Source organism: Mesoplodon densirostris, chromosome 1 (genome assembly GCF_025265405.1).
Source record: "Mesoplodon densirostris isolate mMesDen1 chromosome 1, mMesDen1 primary haplotype, whole genome shotgun sequence".
Classification (NCBI taxonomy): domain Eukaryota; kingdom Metazoa; phylum Chordata; class Mammalia; order Artiodactyla; family Ziphiidae; genus Mesoplodon; species Mesoplodon densirostris.
This window is the reverse complement of record NC_082661.1, coordinates 114,867,000-114,891,278: the sequence shown is the minus strand read 5'-3', so window position 1 is coordinate 114,891,278 and position 24,279 is coordinate 114,867,000. Positions and strand designations below refer to the sequence as shown.

Genomic DNA, 24,279 nt, shown 5'->3' with positions numbered 1-24,279 from the left:
GAAGCTGCTGAATGGTATTTAAGAGTATAACATATTTCATCTGTTAAAAACAACACGCCCAAAATAGAGTCGAGTGCTAAATCCCACTCCACCAGACCAAGACTTAACTTAATTACAGTTTCCACTCTCCCAGAAACGGAATCTTAGTCAATCATTCATCTGGGTAGACCCCTTCCCTCCCCTAAAGGAAAGTAACTCTGCAATAACCAATCCGCTTCTTTTTGGCCAGATAACTTCCCTGTTCCTACTCCCTTCTGCCTATAAAAGCCTTTCATTTTTTTCAGCTCCTTGGAGTCCCTTTCTGCCTGCTAGACTGGATGCTGCCCAATTCGAATTGATTTTTGCTCAAACACTTAAAATTTGTTACTATGCCTCAGTTTCTCTTTTAACATGTCTGTGAAGACAACCCTGATCGTGAGGCAATAGAGTCACGCAGTCACTCTAACTCCCCCAGGACTTCACCTCTTCCCTCCACCTCGGCGGCTTCGAGAATGTCAGCCTCACCCCCTCTCCGCTCAGTTGCTCACCTTGTCCCACTTGGACCGGATCTCATCCACGGTGACAGTGCTAAAGGGGTTGCTCGAGCTGATCCTGATGCTGTAGCTCTGGATCACCTTCTCCACCTCGTTCTGGATGGCCAGGATAGACTGCCGCTCGCCGTCGGCCTCAGGCAGCGTGGCCTTGAACTGCTCGTGGGCGGTGATCAAGCTCTAAGCCAGAGACAGAGCGGAGAAAACCCGACTTACTTCAGTGTGAATTTTATAGGCTTGCTGTTCCCTTCAGCACGCATATAAATGACTTTATAACTGCGGGAATCTCCGGTGGAAGACAAATTCTGGATGTCTTAGAAAAGCTATCTGGTGCACAAAAGTCAAGTTCCTCGAAAAGGGATAAAAAGATCTCCTGATGACTCCGTAGTGGCTATTAATCCAAAGTCTTCAAAAAATAACTGTTTTCTTTTTTAAAAATTATGTTTGATTTCATCATATATGATCCCCAGCTATTGTTTAGGTCTTACTCGCCACTGACATACGGAACTTAAATCAGGGCTTCCCTGGTGGGGCAGTAGTTAAGAATCCACCTGCCAATGCAGGGGACACGGGTTCGAGCCCTGGTCCGGGAAGATCCCACATGCCGCAGAGCAACTAAGCCCGTGCGCCACAACTACTGAGCCTGCGCTCTAGAGCCCGCGAGCCACAACTACTGAGCCTGCGTGCCACAACTACTGAAGCCTGTACACCTAGAGTCTGTGCTCCGCAACAAGAGAAGCCACCGCGATGAGAAGCCTGCGCACCACAACAAAGAACAGCCCCCGCTCGCCGCAACTAGAGAAAGTCCGCGCACAGCAACGAAGACCCAACACAGCCAAAAAAAAAAAAAAATGTGTGGCTGTGTCCCAGTAACACTTAAAAAAAAAGAACTTAAATTAGCTGCCCTTTCTAATGACCAGGTTTACCTAAAGCTCAAGAAAAGAACCTCACATTTGCTGCCTCTATAGCTAAAGATCACCTGGAAGTACATCCCTTTCTCCAAAAGAAAAGGCCACAGAAACCAACTCCTTCCCCTCAGGCTTTATAAAACCTCCACTTAACAACCCTATACCCTTGGACCCTAAAGTATAAGACAGCAGCCCTTTATACTCAGCTGTAGGAAGGTGCCACGTGGACCACCTTCCAGGGCGAAGCTAACACTCAGTTCAGATGCTACAACAGATCATCTGTTAGCACACCTTTCACTAAACAGAGAAACTACTTCATGCGTCAAGTACGGCTTCCAAGGCATACTTAGACATCTCATTTATTCCAAAAATAAATGGTTTTAGGTTGCCAACCTCTGCTTAAGAGTCTATGCAAGAAACACCATCACAGCCTCTTTCAGAAAACAAAGGCAATGTTCAACAAATTTCTTTCCTCTTACACCCCAGTGCAAACCCTTCTAGAATGCTCCTTGGCAGGGAGGTATGGGTTCAAATCCCAACCTTCAGTATTTCCTTTACATTTGGATTCTTTTCGATGACCTATCTATTTTACAGAAAAAAGAGAATCTAAAAGTATTTTCTCTATATTCCATTATACGTCAAATTCAGTATACAATGGTCTCTAATATATTGGGTCCTGGCTATTGGAGAGGAACGCTCCTCCCTAACTCAATCACTTAAGAGGTCTTATTTACAATCTGAAGCTCCAGCAAAAATAAAAAGCAGAACATTTTGGATGGTGGGAAGCAGAGGGTACTGATTTGTGGCTTCTTATGCTTTATGATCTGGCAAAACCCTATAGATCTTAATGAAAGGTAATATGCAAACATTTGCAAAGTAGTTAACTCAGCAGCCAATAAACTCGTAACTTGCTGTGACTAACTCCAAGAGCATATGTCTATTTTGCTCATATGATTCCACATTCCATTTTAAAGAACAGACCCTTTTAGATGTAGTCACCATTATCTGGCTGATGTTAATTTAGTTGCATTAAAGAGTAGTATACACATTTTTAAGCTAAAGGCCAAAGGGTAATATGGGTTTTCTAACCACATTTTTTTAAGTTAAAAAATGAAACAAAACCAAAAAGAGAACTCTAAGTTTTTAAAATTACAATTCATTTCTGGTACAGTGAGAGCACAGAGCTGGCTTCAGTTACCTGGATTTCCTCAATGCTGTGGACAATGAACATGTCTTGCAGATCCTCCATGGCGCCTTCCATCCAGTTGTTGAAAGGAGCAGCTCTCTTGGCAAACTCCAGGTGAAGCTGATCGATGGTTTCCAGCAATTTCTCAGTTCTCTGGAGATCAAATAGAAACCAGTGTTATCATAGGTTAAATCATAAAAATTCTCTGAACATGTAAAGGTGTGCACTCCAGAGCAGTAAACTATTATCTGACGTTTTGATGGTCACAATCCTCTCATCATTAGCTTGTGTATACAAAAAATTAACTGATGTTCAAATGATTAGGCTGAGCCCTGCAGGTCTCCGAAGTGCCTTCTGAATCAGAGATGGATTTAACAACATCCAGAGTCACACTGTTGTGAAAGTATTTAAAATACTCTACCACATGCTACTCTTTTGAAAACTGAGAATCCACATAGGGTATATAGGCACTTGCTTTCAGCTAAAGCAGTACTTTGTAAGTTATAGGACCTGATTCCCTAACCGTGCTGGTTCACAGAAAATTCACGGTATCTTCCTCATTTTATAATCAACAGTGTGCCTTTCCCAAAAGTTGCCTAGAGAAGACAGAAGGAACTACAGTTCCATACTCTTAAATCCTTATTCAGGATTTCACACAGAGACCCTCTTTGCCTTTCTGAGCATACGAAAGCACAAGGCTTCAAGCCACCGAGAATGGTACTACGCGTTTCCTATGGCAGAGAGGATGGGGAGCTGGTACGGAAGCATCTGGTGTCTTCAAGTCTTCCATAATTAGATTCATTTTTCCTCCTGTTCTAAAACATTTGAGCTGTCTCTGTTATATGCCTGGTCCTTCCTTTCTCTCAGCCTTTTTCTTTAGGTGGATATGTTAACAGCTGGTTGGCATCCAGGAAGCTTGGTATCACATGTGTTAAAAGTTTCATCAGAGTCAGGGTGAAAAGACTCAGAAAACTGCTAACTGCTTCTTTCTGTCATGTCGTCTGAGTCTTCCGTGGTGAGAGACGATGAGTTTCAGCTAAAAACCAGCTGTTTCTCCAAGCCTTATACTTGAACAAGGCCAAATTCATCCTGATTCTGTTTCATATCCGTTTTGCCTTACTTCAACATGTGTTGCCATTTTCCCTTTGCACATCTCAACTTCCGTTCCTCCTGATTTCCTGACTTCATTCATGGCTCAATTTACTCTCAGATCAGGACTCTGGGGAATTAACTGCCATTACTACTTCACACAAAATGAGTTTATACCGTTATCTCATTACTACTGGACTTTTGTTTCTTTAATTCAAAAGGATGCGTCACTGCTGTATGGATAAATTACAGTACAAAACTACCAACTTTCCATTTCCCTCTTTCTCCTACTTTTCATGTTCTCTGTAGAAGCTCCTCTCACTAGATAATGTTTCGATTTATACACACCATACCACAGAAAAACAAAGTTAGTAACAGTGACTTACTGAAAGAGCCCCTATTAAAAGATTCTGTGCCAGCAGGTGGCTTGGAGACTCACCTCCAGGGCCTCTCTCCTCTTCTGAGTGAGTGTTCCCAGCCTGTCCCACTGGTCACAGATTTTCTGGCACCGATCATTGATGTTCACAGCATCGTGATAGTCCAGTTCACTATCAGAAGGGAAAAAAAGATTGACTTTCCCAGATGACGTGAAGAAAAGTGGACATGGGCTCAAAATAAACAGATGATAACTAAAAAAAGATCTGATAGGGAACTGGCAGGGTATTTCAGGGTTTTGTTCATCATCACCATCACAAACATGATCACTATTCCCTTACATCACGAGAAGAATTAGTAAAACTCTTGGTGGTCAACAGATTTCTAAACAGAGAGAAACGCTGTCTTCTCGACACCTCAGGCTAACTCTATGCTCCCTTCGTTTTCTTGGCCAGGCCTCCGGAGTGCATTATTTTTAAGTGGTGATGTACCTGTAAATGAAGCCAAGTATCTGACCTGGAGGACAGTCCCAGGGGCTGTGCTGAAGCCACGGTGATGGGAACATCAAATGAGTCATGAGGGAGGGAGGGAGGGAGGGAGGGATCAGCTTGCACGCCACTGTGTCCTTGGCTGCTCTCAAAGGGCACGGGGCTGGATGGAGCACCACGTCCAGGAGGGGCACTGGGACGCTGAGCCTGGCAGGACAGAGTCCTTCCTCTTCCGACAAAGATTCCAACTCGTCTTATGCCATTCGTGTGACAGCAGGAATAAAATGATTTCTCACTCCGTAGTCCCTCTTCCTCTCCAGCCCCGTCTGTACATCCTAACGGGATCTTTGTGACATGAAGTAACTTGAACTTACCATTCAAGCAGATTCTGGGCTAGATGGTTAACCTATTATCTCTGGGGGTAAAAAGTTTGAATCCTGGACAAAATGTAATCACCCTTTTAGTTAAGATGAAAGCAAGACTCAGGGAGGTTTAAAGACATCTTCAGGAGACTTCTCCTTCAAAAATGGTCCAAGGTGAGACTTTTAGGAAATTCCCTCCTATCCATCCAAATCCATTTCCCTGAAGCTTAAGTTTATTTCTTCTTCCAACTCTAAACGAAGGCAATGGTTGTTTATTACTTGTTTTTTCTCTTAAGTGATATTAGCTTGTCCTTATTGAACGTTACTGTTTCTGTTACTGAATAAAGATGCATACAGTTGTGACGAGTGTCATTTCAGTGGGTAAGAAGCTCCCTATCACCTAATGAAAGCCTGTCCAGTTCTTAAGAGCAGCTTTCTACATGCACACACTTCACTAATTGAGATGGACGAAGATTCTGTGCTTATTATTATAACCAGAAAACCAAAACCAACCAAAATACACCAGCAATGTGCACAGCCTTGAATACAAAGTGAAAAGGCCATGGCCCTTCAAAATGCAACTATTAAAGAACAGAAAGATTTCAAAAACAAAAACCTAGGAACTGTCTGCTGATCCACAATGGAGACATGAACACTCATCTCTCCGTGATTATCTTTAGGGTGTACATTTTTCCCTCTTCTCTAATTCATACGTACTAGCTCTACACCTACTTGCTTTCAGGACTTAGGGTTTGCATAACTGTGCATACTATTTTTATTTATTTATTAATTATTATTATTTTAATAAATTTATTTATTTATTTATTTTTGGCTGCGGTGGGTCTTCGCTGCTGCGCGTGGGCTTTCTATAGTTGCAGTGAGCGGAGGCTACTCTTCGTTGCGGTGAGCAGGCTTCTCATTGCGGTGGTTCCTCTTGTTGCAAAGCACGGGCTCTAGGCGCACAGGCTTCAGTAGTTGCGGCACGCAGGCTCAGTAGTTGTGGCTCACGGGCTCTAGAGTGCAGGCTCAGTAGCTGTGGTGCACAGGCTTAGTTGCTCTGCGGCATGTGGGATCTTCCCAGACCAGGGCTCGAACCCGTGTCCCCTGCATTGGCAGGCGGATTTTTAACCATTGCGCTACCAGAGAAGCCCTATTTTTATTTTTTGTACTTTAAGAACTGCACACACACAAAAAAAGAACTGCACAAACACATTCGTTATTTTAGAAAAGGTAAAAAGGAAAGGGAGACTAATAACAGTAAGATGAGCACAGCTTTAAATTCTGTGGTTCCTCTCTTGACTGTGTAAAGAAATACGCATTGAGGATAACCGAGAATAATAATAATATAAGATTATTACTTAAATTTTAAGGGCAGCACTTAAAACCATTCCAAATTACTTATGGGAGCTATGATAGAGCATTAAATTGCTTGAGTTTCTCCCCCTTATTTTATTTTTAATTGTTAACAAGCAGCCAAACGGCCAACATGCAAGAAGCATGAGAAATAAGAATAAGGCCACAAACACAGTGAACAAGTTAGATATGAAGACCACAAATAATTAAGAATATATTTAGGCAAGGCCGAGTAGGAAGATACTCTTAAAAGAGGCCATCTCTGTTAATTAAGGCATTTGCTCTGGTTAAGAGTGAGCAACTTGGGAGTCTTAAAATGTAACATATCATAATAAACATTTATTATTGGTTGTTTAAAGTTATCATTATGTGACAGGCTCTAAAAATTGTGCAAATATATCCATGGTTATAATGAGAGACAGAGAAGTAGGGAATAAAATTCTGTATTTATCAAAAAGAAGCAAAAAAAAAAAAAGCTTAGAAACACTGCAGGGAGGCCCCTCTCCTGGAGGGTGGCCACAGCCAGAAGCAGCAATACCTGGACCAGCAGGACCTACAACTCCCACTGGGTAAACCAGCCTGGGTTCAACCTCATGCTAGCTCCTCCCACAAAATAAAAAGCATGAAAATGAAATAGCACTTATTTGACGACAAAGAAAAGTGGGGTCTTAATGTTTCTTCCTTCAGAGGTGTCTTGTTTTTGGTTTCTGGGCGGGCAATGTGGTCCCGTCTCCTGCACCCAGGCCTGGGTGAGGCCACCTTTGCGAGCCGTGCTCTGTCCTGTTACTTGTTTCTCATCCTCTTGGATACGAAGCTGCCTGTGCTGGGGCTGGGGGTGCTGCCCGATGGGAGGACACAGGGACACTACCACAGTCAAAGCACCAGAGCGGAAGTCAGTGCATCTCTTAAAAAAAAAAAAAAAAAAAGGGCTTCCCTGGCGGTGCAGTGGTTAAGAACCTACCTGCCAATGCAGGGGACACGGGTTCGAGCCCTGGTCAGGGAAGATCCCACATGCTGTGGAGCAACTAAGCCCGTGCGCCACAAACTGAGCCCGCGAGCCACAACTACTGAGCTCATGCGCCGTAACTACTGAAGCCCACGTGCCTAGAGCCCATGCTCTGCAACAAGAGAAGCCACTGCAATAAGAAGCCCATGCACTGCAACCAAGAGTAGCCCCCGCTCGCTGCAACTAGAGAAAGCCTGCGCCTGCACGCAGCAACAAAGACCCAACACAGCCAAAAGTAAACAAATAAAATAAATAAATTTATTTTTAAAAAAGACTTTTTTTTTTTTAAGATTCCACATATAAGTGTTATCATATGATATCTGTCTTTCTCTGTCTGGCTTACTTCACTTCTTCACTTAGTATGATAATCTCTAGGTCCACCCATGTTCCTGCAAATGGCATTATTTCATTCTTTTTTATGGCTGAGTAGTATTCCATTGTATTTATGTACCACATCTTCTTTATCCATTCATCTGTCAATGGACATTTAGGTTGCTTCCATGTCTTGGCTACTGTAAATAGTGCTGCTATGAACACAGGGGTACATGTATCTTTTTGAATTATAGTTTTCTCCAGAAATATGCCCAGGGATTGCAGGATCATATGGCAACTCCATTTTTAGTTTTTTAAGGAACCTCCATACTGTTTTCCATAGTGGCTGCACCAATTTACATTCCCACCAACAGTGGAGGAGGGTTCCCTTTTCTCCACACCCTCTCCAGCATTTATTATTTGTAGACGTTTTGATGATGGCCATTTTGACTGGTATGAGTTACTACCTCATTGTAGTTTTGATTTGCATTTCTTTAATAATTAGCAATGTTGAGCATCTTTTCATGTGCCTGTTGGCCATCTGTATGTCCTCTTTGGAGAAATGTCTATTTAGATCTTCTGCCCATTTTTTGATTGGGTTGTCAACAAGAACCTACTGTATAGCACAGAGAACTATACTCAGTATTTTGTAATGACCTAGAAGGGAAAAGAATCTGAAAAAGTATATATATATATATATATATATACATGTATATATATATGTATATATATATGTATAAAAAGTATATATATATATATGTATGTATAACTGAATCACTTTGCTGTACATCTGAAACTAACAAACACAACACTGTAAATCAACTATATTTCAATTAAAAAAAAAAAACAGGACCAATCCCATCACAGGGTCCCCTGGCTTGGTTCTATTGATACATCTAAGACAGGACAGGAAAGGCAAGCTCCCCTGCCCCTCCCTGGGAACGCCTGGAGCAGCTCTCCACCGAGTCCTCGCTTGGACCCAGGGCTCAATGTCAGCACTGGCACCCACACAGAGAACGTACTTGAGCTCCTGCGCGATGGCCGCGATCTGCTCCACGCGGTCCTGGTGCGCCGCCAGGTCGCTCTCGAATGCCTCGTGCTTCCGCAGCAGAGCCCGGACTTCAGTCAGAGACGCCGACTCGTAATCCTTCTGCAGCAAGATCTGCTCTTTGCCTGCAATGGTTGTAGCAAGGGAGTGTGAGGGCTGTCACACTTCAGCCTCTTTGCAAAGTCCTGGGTGATTCCAGAGAACCAAGAGGAGGAAAGGACAGCCCCGAGAGGCAGAGGCCACATTTCAACTGGAATTCAGGCTGTCACTCTGCTAAGGCCCCGAGTCCCCCTGTGTTCTGAAAGCTCGTGTCTACAAATACAGGGCAGAAAGCACGCTGAGCACTTTCTAAATAACAAGTCTGTGATAAACCTAAGAAACAAGTATCTGACTTTCCCGTGAGATGCTCAGTTAAGTGAGTAATTATTAGCTCACAGAAATTACCTGGGATTATTAGGTAAAACACTTGTACTCTATTTGTCTACCCATAGGCTCAACCTTTCCTCCAATTATTTGTTTGAAAGCTTTATTTTTTTAATGTGGTTAAATGCAGCTTGTGATTTTTTATGTAATAACATTAGAAAAACTTCTCTCCGAAACTCCACCTATTTCCCCACAAATACTTCCTAAGTTAAGCAACTGCTGTGGTTATAACTGACCCATTTTTATTCCCTGGTTGATGACCTTTAAGAATTTAATTCCACAAAGCTAGACATGGAAAGCAAATGTTCATATGTTTAATGATGACAACACAGCACTTACCATCTGCCAGATACCAGTTTTACTACTTTATAAATACAAACTCATTAAGTCTTCATCAAAACCTTGTGAGGGAGGTATGATTGTTATTCCACTTTGGAGAGGACGCTGAGGCCCTGAGAGGTGAGAATGCATCCAAGGCCCACAGCTGGGAAGTATCAACGGCACGTCTGTGCCTGTGACCGTCTCGCTGAGCAACACCAACAACCAAGCAGCAAGACAGCAAAAGGGACCCAAGGGATATGGGGACCCTCCCTGCCCTTTCTCGAAATAGATTACCATGTGATGAGGTGAATGTTTTGTTCTTTAACCTCAGCAAACAGCAGAGCCAAAAAACAGTATCATGACCATAGTATCACGGCCATGGAAACAGGTATGTCTGCAAGGCCTGAAAGGAGTAAATGAATCTAAGTGAAACAAAGGAGTTAAGACTATAGAAAATCACACCTCGTGTTCTTCCTTTCCAAGCAGATTTTCTAAGTGGGCAATTATGTTGCTTTGCGGCACTTAATAAACCTTCTATCAGCAGAAGCTACTGTCTGGGCCAGGGCTGTCTGACCCACAGTTAGGGAATAAACAGATGCTTGTGGAATCAGATAGAAGAAAGCGGGGGAGTCAGGAGGAGTCGGATACCTATGCAGGTAAGTGTGGGAAGAACGCATTGAGTCCTGTTTTATAAAAACATCCATCTTCATACTCACCTCCTTTTTTTTTCTTTCTTTTTTTTTTTATGGCTGTGCCACGCTGCCTGCAGGATCTTAGTTCCCCAACCAGAGATTGAAACCGGGCCACGGCAGTGAAAGCGCCAAGTGCTAACCACTGGACCGCCAGGGAATTCCCCACACCCACCTCTTGAAGAACCGCAGTACCTGAGACAGCAGACTAGAGAGGGGCGAGGGCAGCTGCCCACAGGGTCACAGGCGCCAGGGACAGTGGTCACTGCACATGGGGCTCTGTACATAGCTCAAGCCCGACTCTCCAGGAGCCTCACCGCATCCTATGGACTCACCATAAGCCCAGGTTTCGTGCGTGGACGCCTTCTGCCGGAACTTCTCTGCCAGATGCTCCACGCGCTCCAGCCTCCGGATCTCATTCAGCAGCCATTCCTCGTAGCCCTTCTCCGCCTGCTCCAGCCGCTGCCAGGCGCCCGCGATGTCCTGGGATGGGTGGGGACCAGCAAAGGTGCGTCCGTTACGCTCTGGCCTCCTGGGCCTCTCTATGAATCCCCTCCACCACGTCCAACAGTGTTTTCCTTTGTGTCTTCTTGTCTTTCCCTCACTGCTGTGCCTCCACGCCCGCCCCAAATAGCCATTCAAATGTTTTGGCTTCTAAACGTCTTCATTACCACTGCACCCTTTTAAAACTAAGATCACGGTTCTCATCGGCAAACATTTAACCTGATGCTTCTCCCGATGTGGACAAAGGCTAACGGGGCTTTAATTTTCTGGCTACGAGAAGATGAAGCCTCACAGTGACTCAGCCCAAAACGACTCTGACTCAGCAACTGGGTTCAGTCAGCCACTAACTGTTTCCCCGGCATCACACATGTGCCAGGCACAGTGAGAGCCTTTGATATAAGAGTGAACAGCACCTGTAAAGTTCCCTGGGCCCCTGTGCAGCTTTCATGATTGTTGGCGGAGAAAGACATTAAATAAGGAATTCAACCGCAAGTGTGATTCCTATTTCCGACAGCGATACACTCTGAAGGAAAAACAAATCACGGTCAAGTGATGCTGATGAGAGCACAGTCAGGGCAGTTCCTTTAGGTGGGTTACTGAGAGGAGCCTCCTCTGAGGGGGCGGCACTGGAGCCCAAACCTCAATGACGGAAAAGCCAGGTAGGTATGTGATGAAGTGGGGGACGAGCTAAAGGCCCGAGGAGGGTGTGCGCTCCACGTAGGGGAAGGACCACAGCAGGCGCGGCGGCCGCATAGTGGGTGAGGGGTAGAGCAGCCAGAGACTCCGTCAGCAGGGTGGCCGTGGGGTCAGACCACATCGGATCCCGGATAAGGAATCTGGATCTTATTCTAAGTATTTCGGGAAGTCACTGGAGGGTTTTGAGAAGAAAGGAGACACGCTCTGATTTATATTTTAAAAAGGTGACGGCAGCTGCTACATGGAGAATGCATTTTAGGGGAAAAAGAACAAGAAAAGCAAGGGAGAGGGTTACTGCAAGGTCGAAGGAGAGACACTGGTGGCTTAGCATAGGCGACAGCAGCTGAAAAGCTGCTCAGATTTAAGATAAAATCTGGACGCAGAGCCAGTGGCACTGGCTGAGGAACCAGGTACAAGAAAGGGACAGACCAGGAAGATCAGTGATGACACCTGGGGCTGGCGCTTTAGTAACTTAGGGGATGGTGATGCTATTTACTAAGACAGAGATCACTGCAGGAGGACTCTTGGATGTTAGGTTTTGAGACATCCAAGTGGCTCTATGAACCTGGAACTGAGGGAGAAATCAGAGCTGAAGACGTAAAATTTGGGAGGTGTTGCCATTACAGCTGGTAGTTAAAGCCACGGGCCTGGATGAGGTCACTTGCAGGTGTCAAAACCGAGAAGAAGGTCAGCATCCCTGTACCCACAAACCATCCACCTACAGCCTGGGGACAGGAGGAGGCAAAGCTGTGAACAGCGATGGGAAGGACTTGGTGGTCAGGTGGGAGGAACTCAGCTAAGTTCAAGGGTGGAAGGAGTTTCAAGAAGAAGGCCATGGTTACAGCTACAGCGAATATGAAAATAAAAGTGACCATTAGGGGGCTTCCCTGGTGGCGCAGTGGTTGAGAGTCCGCCTGCCGATGCAGGGGACACGGGTTCGTGCCCTGGTCCGGGAAGATCCCACATGCCGCGGAGCGGCTGGGCCCGTGAGCCATGGCCGCTGAGCCTGCGCATCCAGAGCCTGTGCTCCGCAGCGGGACGGGCCACAGCAGTGAGAGGCCCGTGTACTGCAAAAAAAAAAAAAAAAAAAAAGTGACCACTAGGTTGTCAACACGGACGCCGTTGACTTTGAACAGAACAGTCTGTCTTAGGGTGGACAGAAGCCAGATTACTTACTGCAGGTTGAAGAGTAAAAGACATAAAGGAACGGGAAGCGACCAGAAACCAGTACCATAAAGAACACTCTCTAGATGTCCTGCTACAAAGGGGAGCCGAGAAGCAGGACAGGTGCTGTAGGGAGGCGTGGAGTCATAGGTTTTCATTTTCGTCTGGCAGATTCTAGAGTGCTTCCTATGCGGATGTGAAAGCGTCAGCAGAGCGGGAGAAACTGATGATGCAAAGAGGGATGTAAATATGGGACTGAGCCCTGGAGAAGGTGAATCGGGGAGATGGTAACAGGAGGGAACAGAGGGCCTGTAACCTAGATGCTGGTCCACCTAGAGGCGGGGAGGAGAGGAAGGGGACCATCATCATTAGGTGTTTGTCAGAGGCCTGTTCTGTGTGAGGCACCAAGGGCAGGGAGAGTCAAGAACTGCATGATGGCAGGGAGAAAAATATCCAGAAGGAAGTGGTCACAGGGCCAAAATTATAGTCAATGCCTCTTCTCAGTGGCCCATCAGAGGAAGGACTTTGGGAAAAGAAAAAAAAGGGGGGGGGGGCTGCCCCCAGGCCAGGGGGCTACTCACCGACACCATCTTGCCCTCAGAGGGCATGAAGGCCGGCCGGTTGCTGATCCTCAGCTTGGTCTGCAGGGTGTTGAAGTTGATCTCCAGCTGGCACTTCTCCTGCACCTTGGGAGGCTTGTGCTTCCGGCGGTAATCCCGAAAGTCCTCCAGCTTCTTCTGCATGGCCTGCATGGTCTTCTCAGGGGTCCGGTTCTCTAGCCAGGGGATCGTGCGCTGAATCCATTCCAAAAGCTGTTCCCAAAACACACACACACAAAACTGCTGAAAACACCAGCAAACTGCCCGCCAGATAAAAAACAAAGGCACCGAATGATTGGGAATGGATTGACTGAATGCTCCCGAGATTACAGAAGTCTGACTGGAAGGAGGGCATGAATACAAACTTCTGTGCTCACCCAGGACCACTCACCATCACCCCAATGACACCATGCACAGATCGAAAATTCTGAGTCAGCACGAGTCATGTTTTACAAAAATGGGACATGTACAGGAAACTCGGTGACCAGACATTAGCAGACAAATGCTGGATGGAGCTTTCAAACGAAAAAACAAAAACCTCACGTGGTGGAACATGGTGGAATAAAATCAGGAAAGAACTGGGTTTAACTCAAAATGTATTTCTAGTTTAAATCAGCTCAAATGTAACGGGCCTACTTATGAGACGAAAGTATCGTAAATCTGGGACTGACCCAATGCCAAAGTATATTTTATTTTAATAGCTAGCTTTCCAGGAAATCCACAGGATGAAAGTGAAAATGGCAGTGACTCCAAGGATGGAGTATGCCCCCTTCTCTTGAATTACTACCAAGGCCTTACAAAGGCCCTGCATAGTCTGTTTGAGGGGTATAAATGAAGGACCAAGTAAGAAAAGGCAGGCTATCATCACTGAGAAGCATCTGTCCTTCGGTCCTGGTCACACTTCAACCCTGACATTGATCACTGGCATTAAACAGTGTTGCCAAATGGAATTTTCCCAATGCAGCAGGAAATATAAACAGTATCATTAGCTTGGACTAATATACACCACTACTTGGGAAGATTGGTTCCCAGTATCCTGATGCTTTGCACAGTACAGACCAAGTATCAGTCAAAGTAAGTCAGAGCAAACATTATTTCGTCTCTGACACTGTCACTGTGATCAAGTTCAATCCAGAGAGAAGGTGGCTGTGGACCTCACTAAGATCCTGATAGTTAAGATTTATGCTATCTATAATAAGAACCAAAAAAAAGCAATGTGGAAAGTGCTATTCTAACTGAGAAATCTAGCTGAAGAGCTGTAGAAAGGCATCCTGGAAACTCATGCTCAAATGTCGTGGACGGAGGGCTCTGCCTCTCCCGAGGTTCCCTCTAGATATTTAAATACACACACAAGGCTGAGTCTTGTCTCACTGGGCATGTTCCTTAGATGCTGAGTCACCCCATGGAGCTGGGATTCTGAATATGGAGCTCACCCTACGTGATGTCAGTAGCCGATGAAGCAGGAAAAAAACAAGGAACACAATGTCATCTAGGGGAGCCCGACCCCAGAGGTGCAGAGCTGAGGATGGAATCACATTCTACGTTTTGTAACACGCAAACTACCTCTGTGCCTTGCATTGCTTGGAAAGACCAGCAGCACTGCCTTTGTGCCAGTAATTAAGCAAGATGAACAACCCCTGAGAGTGAGTGTACTTTCCTACTTTTATTCTGTCTGAGATGAAAAATGCAAAAAAAACCAAAAACAAAAAACAAAAAAAAACACTGACAATCGTGTTCACCCTCTGTTCCTCACCCTCAGGGTGGGGGATGGACAGGACTGCAGGGACCCGTTTCCTTTACCTCACTTGCTAGCCTCTCATATTCTTCCATCAGCCTCTCATTCTCTTGATTCACAGCAAGAACCTTACATATCCTGTTAGCCGCTGTCTCGGCCTGTAAAACACAATAGGTAAACAAGACAGCTCTGTCGACAGGGACGTGCATACACAAGGTGGAAGGTGGCAGGGCAGGGGGTGACCAGGGAGGCAGCATGTGCTGTAAGTGGTGCAGGTTCTGGGTTCGGGTGGGGTAAGCCTGAGGGTACAGCTCTTTCACACTATGGGTCATTTCACACCTTTGGGACAGTTTTCACACAGACTTACATGGCAGGTTGAATATACTGTAGGGAATAACAGGGAAATAGCATTAGTCGCAAACACGAGCTTTGTGAAACATCAAGCAAGTTAGTAACAGAAACTGATGAGTTGAGGAAACAACGGTCCCTGGGCGTCCACCTGAGCCCCCTGCCAACCTCACAACTACAGGGAGAGAACTCTCTGAGTTACATTAGCCTTTGGAAATCAAAGCAGACCAGACTGGATCCTGAATGTATATCTGTCATTGCACTGAGTTCACGAGGGCCTCTATGTATTCATTCCTGAAATGAATACGTCGAATGTGCTAGATGGGATCCTTCCACGGGGCAGAACCTGCTTTAATACTTTGTTTAACCCATGTGAGTAGCTGTTGAGGTGTCAATAATTCCCGATCAGTTTTGCGGGGAGCTTGAGCCGGGAGTGGCCAAGTGCCTTAAACTGTGACCATGAGATCCGTCCGGCTTCCGGGCCTGCAGCCTGGCCCCCAGCCTTGCCTCTGAAGCCCTAGTAGGGGCCGATTTCCAGTTATCATTGTTTGCTGGTGATGGTCTTTTTTTTTTGGCCCCGCCAGGCAGCTTGTGGAATCTTAGTTCCCCGACCAGGGGTTGAACCCACACCCCCTGCAGAGGAAGCGCAGAGTCCTAACCACTGGACCGGCAGGGAAGTCCCCCAGTGATGGTCTTAAAGAGATCACAGAAATGACACATACTCTGTCCAACCCCATGTCTCAGGACTCTGAAAGTAGAGATAGGGGGAGGGACAGGAAGCAGAAAACAGGGGAACGTGGGGAAAGCAGAGGGACATCCACCCATGATGTCCCTCAGGCTGTTTATCTTAAGGAGTATAAATTTTTTTGAGGTTTTAACACTGTTAGACTTTCACTATTTCAGTTAAATTAAGATTCACCTTGCAAGATGCTTGAACATATCACTGAACAGTGAAGGCAATCTCCAGGCAGAGAACGGGAAAGGGGCCCTGGAAAGGCGTTCACTTCTCCTTGTCCAAGTCCCCCTTCACCGCTCAATCAGTGTGGCTCAATTTTCATGGCCTTTGTTTTCTCCTGAAGCACAAATGTTTCCCACCATTGATTAATGAGATAAGAGCAATATCTCAGAAAGACAGAGAGCTAAGAACACTTCAGAACTGTCTAAAGGTAAAGCTGTTAAATAAAAAAGCATTCGCAGTTTGGAACTTGCCATATTAAGTCATTACAAGACACTTAGAAAGAGTCCAAGGTAAGATGTGAAGTGCACGAACACACACCCAGGTATGCACGCGCACGCCCACACAACTAAAACCGATGCACAAGAGCAGCACGGCAACCGGACGGACGAGGGTTAAATACCTGCTCCGCGCCCGCGAAAGCATGGTAGAAGCAGGAAACGTATGTCATGATAGCTCTTTCATCGGGTTTGGGAGTGTTCACAATGTCTGAGGGAGGGAAAAATAACACAGAAAACAGACACACGCACAGATGAAGAGCAGAAACCAGGGTGAACAAAGGGAAGAACGAACTGGTTTACACTTGACTTTCTGTGTTTCTCGGGCCCACAATCCCGACCCGCAGGAAGCCTGTACAGAACTGACACACTCGTGAACAGAATGCTTTCAACCAGAACGTTTTTTTGTTTTCACATCATCAAACCAAGGGCTTCCCTCCTCCCCTACCCTGGATGGCTTTTTTTTAAAGTGTAGGCGAGGCATTCCTACGGGAACCCGTGGGCTGCCTATCGGAGCTGATGACCACTTCCTAAGGACCCGGGGGGGCCCCGTCTTCCTGTCTTTTTTGACTGGATCAGGTCATCTGCCACTTTGGCTGTGAGCAAGGCGTGGCCCTCTGCAAGATGCGGGGACACACGCAGACCTCTCTGGCCCCATCTCAGATGCCACACCCCGCCCCCGCCCTCATAATCCTTGGCTATCTGCTCTGTGCATGGCCCTGGCTTGTGTGGGGATGAAGTTCGTTGAAGATGGCATGTTTCCTAATCCTTCTATACATACTTGCCATGCCATTGCTAGAAACTACCCAGAGTAACAAAGCATCTAAAGAGAAGGGTCTACATGGCTTGTACTTATTAACTATGACTCTTGCCACTATTCGTATGAGCTGCTGAGACAGCTACCAGGAAGAGAGAAAACAGAACCACAGGAACACACATCCTTCCTTCCTCACCTTGGCCTCACCCCATTTTTGGCTGAATTACTTTCTAACTTCAGACTCAGTTCAGTCACTGGACAGAATACAGTTAAAAAGGTGCCTCGTAATTCCCTAAGGTGAAACTTAGTCATTGGGTTTCCAGAAGATATTGATAGAAAGGATGCGGGGATGTGGAACAGCATGGAATCTTCTGGAAAACAAACACGAACGGCATACTACTGCATGGACAGGAAGTAAGTTTCAAAGAAAACTGGACTAAAAAAGACAAACGACTGCCTCCTCAGAACCAGACAGGTCTCCTTACTCAGAGGAGTCGGTGGCGGGGAAAGAGAAAAACAATTGAAGAAAAATCAAGACACAGAGGTAAAGGGTGAGTGGTGACTTGTGTTTTACCTCCTCACTTTCTGTGCACCAGCAAAAGCATGATAGTAACAGGAGACATAAGTCATTATGACTCTTCGGGTCTGGCGGTGTATGCTAAATCTGTGTGGAAAAAAGGTTAACTGCTCGGATGTTCCGAGAGCAGCAGGCTCCTGCTAAGGGCTGCCTCAGAGAGGCCAAGGTCATGAATCTTCCCCCAGCAGCCCCACACACTTGTGTTGCTCAAACTTTGGCTCAAATCAAAGAAGTCACATTTGCAACGTCATTACTGTGTGTGCACTTCTAAGAACCACCAAAGAGAAGGGCACGGCCAGCTCAGAAGAGCCCTAAACTAGCAAGGAAGTCACATCCATAGCCGGAGTTGGACCTCCAGAATTCCGCAGAGTGCACGCAACAGCACTTTCTCTCTCTGGATAGATGGAGGGCCCAGGGGTCAGCAAAGGTCTCTCCTGCAAGTCCACACAGAACACGGGCATCCACAAATCTACAACCAGTACTCACCGGAGGGAGGAAAATAGAGAAACAGTTTTCATAACCTTTCAAAAAGCACGCAGGGCTTCCCTGGTGGCGCAGTGGTTGAGAGTCTGCCTGCCGATACAGGGGACACGGGTTCATGCCCGAGTCCGGGAAGATCCCACATGCCGTGGAGCGGCTGGGCCCGTGAGCCATGGCCGCTGAGCCTGCGCATCCGGAGCCTGTGCTCCGCAACGGGAGAGGCCACAACAGTGAGAGGCCTGCGTACCACGAAAAAAATAAAACATAAAATAAAATAAAATAAAAAGCATGCAAGGTAGTTAAGATGAGGAAGAGTTTCACCAGTTTTCACTACAGGTTTATGGGTGAGCAGCCCAATTAGCCACTTGAAAATCCCCATTTAGGGTTCAGAGACTATCACAAATTCCAGGAAGGAAGGTCAACATCAGCAGGCAGTGGAGAGGCAAGGATTCGCCAAAGGGATTAAGTGATCTGAGGGGAGGAGACCAGTACAAGACATTACAGTAAAAGAGCAGCAGAAGTAAGAACACATTCATAGGAAGCTGTGGGGAAGGTAAGTCCGGATGCAGGTGGCAAAGATGCAAAGGGTAATTAACAAATGGGGGCTGATCTGCTGGGGAGTTGGTTATACCACAGCTCGCCCCTCACCCAAGTCAGTCAAGTTCATAACTCTTTCACCAGAAGACTCTTACAGAAATTGCTCTGCAAGGAAAATAATATCGTATGCAAGCATTTTTCTGAGCCATTAAAAAGGAAAGAAAAAAAAGTAATAAGAGACTAGGATGTGTCACGAGGGAGCAAGAAATGAACAGAGTGCTAACGCATCCCATCCACTCAGAGGATACGCGGAATATACGCCCAGACCAGGACTCAGAGACTAAGGGAAACCCAGGAACAAGAGGATGGTTAGCCTCCCAGAGTAATAATGACAGTAATCCTGAGCTCACCCTCAACTGTAGGAAATCAGGGAGGCACCAATGAACGGAAAGATGAATTTACTAAATGTCGCCTGTTTTCTCCTGTCTTCAGTATCCTAGCTGTTGATTCAAGTGGTAAACTCTGGGTAGTTATTTATCGTATGGAAAGGTCAAAGGACAGAGCACCCAAATGCAAACTTAGCTTAGAGAGGACAGACAAGAAGGAAAAGGTATTTTCCCATGTGGCAACTTCACTGTTTTATTGTCTTTCTCCCTCTAAAGAGTTTTGGAAAAACGTAGATTCTGAAGAGCACATTCAAATGTGTTCAACACCCAATAATACAGGTGTTTGATAAAATGGCTAAATTAACAAACGGGCAAAATTAGAATCCTAATTGACAGACTACTGTCTCTGTTGCACTGTGCCCCCAAAAATGATAGGTGGAGTCCTACCTCCTGGTACCTGTGAATGTGACCTTATTTGGAAGTAGGTCTTTGCAGACGTGATCAAGTTAAGATGAGGTTGTGCTGGGGGGAGGTGTGGCCTGAATCCATGATGACCGGTGTCCTCATAAGTAGAGGGAAAAAGACACAGAGACAGACGCAGAGGGAAGATGACCATGTAAAGACAGAGTCAGGGGCTTCCCTGGTGGTGCAGTGGTTGAGAGTCTGCCTGCCGATGCAGGGGACACAGGTTCGTGCCCCGGTCCGGGAAGATCCCACATGCCGCGGAGCGGCTGGGCCCGTGAGCCATGGCCGCTGAGCCTGCGCGTCCGGAGCCTGTGCTCCGCAGCAGGAGAGGCCACAGCAGTGAGAGGCCCGCGTAACCCACCCCCCCAAAAAAAAGACAGAGTCAGAGACTGGAGTGATGCTACCATGAGCCAAAGAACACCTGGGGCTTCTAGAAGCTGGAAGAAGCAAGGAAAGGTCCTTCTCTACAGACTTCAGAGGGAGCCTGGCCCTGCCAACACCCTGATTTCAGAGTTACAGCTTACGGAACTACAAGAGAGTAAACTTCTGTTGTTTCAAAAGCCACCTACTTTGTGGTGATTTGGTACAGCAGCCATGATGCAGTCACCAAAATTAAGGAGGAACAGAAGACTGACAACTGACTAGAATCAAGGTCTTTGCTTTTCCCCAACAATGTTAATTAGCAGAAGCAATGAGCCGATAGAGAATAATAAGATTAACAACAAGCACAGTAATATACGTCCTTGAGGGCCGGGCCCTGCCTTATACATCACATCATCTCCTGCAGCATCTCCAGGGTCTTATACATAGTACGTGCTCAGTAAGCGTCTGCTGAGTGAGAGGTGACTCATGCATAAGTGAAATGAAGGAATGGTCTCCACGTATCTGTGCTTTAAATGCTGTGCCAGGGTGAAACTCACATGAACTCATCTCAGATAAAGGGCACAGGAGGTACTGAAACTAGTCTCCAGCATGAGGGCCGCTAAAGCTGCAAAATATTGAGAGGTTCTAGCGCTAACAAAACTAAATTTAATTTGGACAAATTAAAAATGAAACGTGAAAGTTTGAGAGGCACATGATGAATGACCGCTCCATAGTCTAGATTGAGATTCTATGACTTCCAGTTGGAAGGAAGCATTTTTTTCCTTGTGGAGTCTTAAAGAACAAGGAGATTTATTTGTTAAATTTCTATGTGGTTTTAAAAAAATGTTGTTAAAATAAAAATAGGAAGCTTTCCATTGAAAATCACAAACCAAAGCATTCTGTTTCTTTGCCAAAGCTGAACCTTTTACCCAACGCTTTCATTATAGTTTTGCTGGCTTGGTTTTGAGCAGGATTCTAAAAAATAATTTTGAGCAAGCTACATACGAAATTCTCTAATATTCATGAGGTCAATGACAGAAACTTCTTAGGAATCCTAAGTCCTTCAGATGTAACCTGGCTATAAAGTTTACAGGTCTTTATGTGTGGTCATAACATACGGAGGCAATAGATTTTCTTTAAGTCAATAAACATAATTTTCATCTCACCTTCAGCATCCAACATTTTGGGAATATCCAGGTGCTTCTCTGCAATTTCCATGGCCAAGTTGATATTTCCTATTGGGTCATCCTGCATGGAAAACAGCACAACCAGCTTTTTAGCATATTTTTTTGAACAGGACTTATGACTGTTTTTTATATACCTCATTCTGGGGAGGAAACTTTCCCATCCACACATAACCATAATAGGATAAGATCTTCCTTCTTATCTTTTCCCAAACATTTCAAACATTTAGAGAAATATCAAAAATGACATGAAAATCACCCAATCCATGCACACTCCAACTTCATAAAATGTGAGCAGAAGGTTGAAGAGAAGAGATACTGTGCAGCTAGAAGGAAAGTTGTGAGGTATTTTCTCATGGATGGAAAAACACCTGGATACCTCAGCGCTGAGCTTCAACTCTGGGTAACAAAAATCTAGATGATTCCAAAAGGAAGCATGAAGCATACATTTTCCACATCTGGAAGGTGATCATGGAGAATATTCAGTACCACACTAACTTTGTTTATTTTTGTTTTAAATATAAGAAAACACGCTGCTTTCAGCATGTTTAGGTGAAACTTTTAGGTCAGTAAGAATATTACAAGATGGCTACAAAGAGCAAAAGTTAGGTTTCTAGGATGTTAAAGACCATAAGAAATGAAAGAAACTTAACATTATAAAAGAAAATTGTGAAGAAATTTTTGTTCGTCCGATTGCGTTTCTCTTCCACGGTAAAACTGGTTAAATATATACGCAACGTAACAAAATACATTGAACCAGAGGTGTATAACTGAAATACTGAAAAATTAAAAGAGGTATTTAACATTTCCTGTTTTAATCTTCTAAAGAGATTAAGGATTGTGAATCTGAAATGGGATGGGGGTATGTAAGACAGAAAAATCAAAATGAAAAGTAGTGTTAGTACAAGGATGACTGTAATGAATTTTAACATCAAAGCCATTTAAACATTTCAGAAACTGCAATGATTTGCAATAAGCACAATCACTTTAAGACAGTGAAACATCTAAAACATAGAGGCTTCAAAAACATTCAGTGCTCAAGGAAGAAACCAAAGCAAGCTTCCTGGCCTCTCAGAGTTTACTATCATTTCAGGCAAAATGTTTCTTCAACTCTATGTTATTTTAACAAAGCATATAATCATTTCACTAAAAGCAGCCATATAAAAAGGTGAGTCTTACCTGCATATTTTATGCAAATGTTTAGAAAACCAAATAGCTAAGTAAAAGTTTCTTTTTGTTCTTAATATATAAGAAAATTTTCACCATTAAAAACAGAGTAATGATTCTGAGTCTTTGTGAAAGCTATCTCACTTACACTGTAACTTAGATAAAATGTAGCTATTAAGTGTTTTCTTGGCTCAGCTACTGGTATGTGACCCTGGGAAGATTAAGAATTCCTCCTTTCTTCATCTGTAAAACTGGGATAATCAGTACCTCCTTTATAGATGCATGATATTATATAGTTTACTGTGCATTATGAAGATTGAATGACTGTGTATGTATAACATACATAAAATATATGTATTAATATTAACATATATGCATATAAAACATTAATATATGTAATATTCACATATGTAACACACACTAACACATATATATAATAAACATATATATTTATTTATTAACAGTGTCTAATCTAGAGCTATAGAAGTATTCACTGCTATGGTTAATTATCATTTTTCCACCTATCATAGGTGGCCAATTACCACGTCTGTTGACCTTTTGTAATAGAAACTGACCATTATAAGCTGCTAATGAAATGAGGTCTATCTAGTATAATCCCTTCATTTTGCAAATGAGATAAAGAGTAATTGAAAAAAATATACACCGTCTCTATGTTTGAAATGTTTCAAAATAACTCAGGGATGAGAATATATGCTTGGGGAAGTCGAGAAACTCTGGCTGCCCCGTTCCCTTAGGCAACCTTCCATTCGTGTACAGTAGCTCTCATCTTCAGGATACAAGTACATTTTTCATGTGCTATCCTGTCATCAGTGGAGAGAGGCCAGGGGAAGGGTGGTGAGCACGTGACAACTGCAAAGGTGGCAAAAGCCAGGACACTCTTCCTACTACCCCCTGTGCCACACGGGGAGGGCAGCATGCAGCAGGACCGGATTCCACACCAAACACAGCGACACGAGGTGCGTGGCCAAGGAAGCACACCAGCAACCAGAGGAAATGTGCCCCCCTACTCCTGTGAGGAATGGTCATGGGGCGGGCAACACTTTCCATCTTAAGTCTTTACACGGCATTACTTCTAGGACAGATGGATTGCCCACCACAAGATTTACAAGGGGCCAGGATTTCTTTTTTCCATCACAGATCACATGTGCAAACTACTTTTAAAGAAAGAATGTGCAGACTATTTGAAACTTAAGCACAATAAAGCTTAAGCTTAAAGGGAGAATGAAAGTTTCCTAAGCTGAAAACATAAGTTCCCTAAGTTAAATTTTCTGAAAAGAGAGAGAAAAAAAAAATCCCCCAAACTTCTTTTCTAAGGGTGCAACTAATACCTTGTATCAATAGCAAGATAAGCATCCCTTGTGTGAGAAACAAGTTAATCAACTCTAAGTAAATATGTCAGCAACTAAATCCTTCAGAAAAGGTAAGAGGAATTTAAGAAGAAGGTTTGGGGTATTTGAACCTTTCTCTCTGCCCCTGGCCCGCCTGGCCTGCAGCAAAACAGACACTTCACTTCTCATATTTACAACCTGAGAATGTAAAATCTCTGAGAAACATGTATAAAAGCTTTCATAGGAAATCAAGCCAAATCAACAAACATATCGTAACGTGGGCAAAAAGGTGACTTGGCGTTGGGTCTTGTCCTGCCCTAATTATAACAGGTGAGTATTTTCCCACCACCCTTCCTGTTTTCATCCCGTGCCAGGCTAGCTGGGAGGGCATGCTGGCAGCAGCCTACGTGTTGGTGTGAGTTCAATGCCAATGGGCTCACTTCCAGGACCACATGCTGGGGGCAGGGCAGACACAGCATGCCGGGCCCCCCAAATGACCTTGTTCAGCTTTGAGTAGTCAATGAGGTCGGGCCGGTGTCTGTGGATGAGTGCACAGAGTCCAAGGCCGTCTTTCCAGCTGCACGACGGTCACGGTCGGGAGGAACAGGAACACGGGTTAATGGACAGGCAGCAGCAAGGGGCTGA

General features: G+C 44.8%; 1 protein-coding gene across 3 annotated transcripts in view; it reads right to left on the bottom strand.

Annotated features, from left to right (window-relative positions):
* The window catches only part of ACTN2 (actinin alpha 2), a 78,450-nt gene that overhangs the window by 11,476 nt on the left and 42,695 nt on the right, over positions 1–24,279 (bottom strand). The window contains exons 6-15 of one of the 3 annotated variants that reach the window (XM_060108256.1): positions 24,133–24,211; positions 21,101–21,182; positions 16,495–16,580; positions 14,854–14,946; positions 13,036–13,266; positions 10,426–10,573; positions 8,632–8,782; positions 4,153–4,261; positions 2,637–2,777; positions 528–710 (exon numbers count right to left, since the gene is read on the bottom strand). In XM_060108256.1, the coding sequence (XP_059964239.1) occupies positions 528–710; positions 2,637–2,777; positions 4,153–4,261; positions 8,632–8,782; positions 10,426–10,573; positions 13,036–13,266; positions 14,854–14,946; positions 16,495–16,580; positions 21,101–21,182; positions 24,133–24,211 (1,303 nt within the window). Of the gene's footprint in view, positions 1–527; positions 711–2,636; positions 2,778–4,152; positions 4,262–8,631; positions 8,783–10,425; positions 10,574–13,035; positions 13,267–14,853; positions 14,947–16,494; positions 16,581–21,100; positions 21,185–24,132; positions 24,212–24,279 lie in introns of those variants that run through there. The other 2 variants (XM_060108263.1, XM_060108271.1) reach the window with 2 other exon arrangements.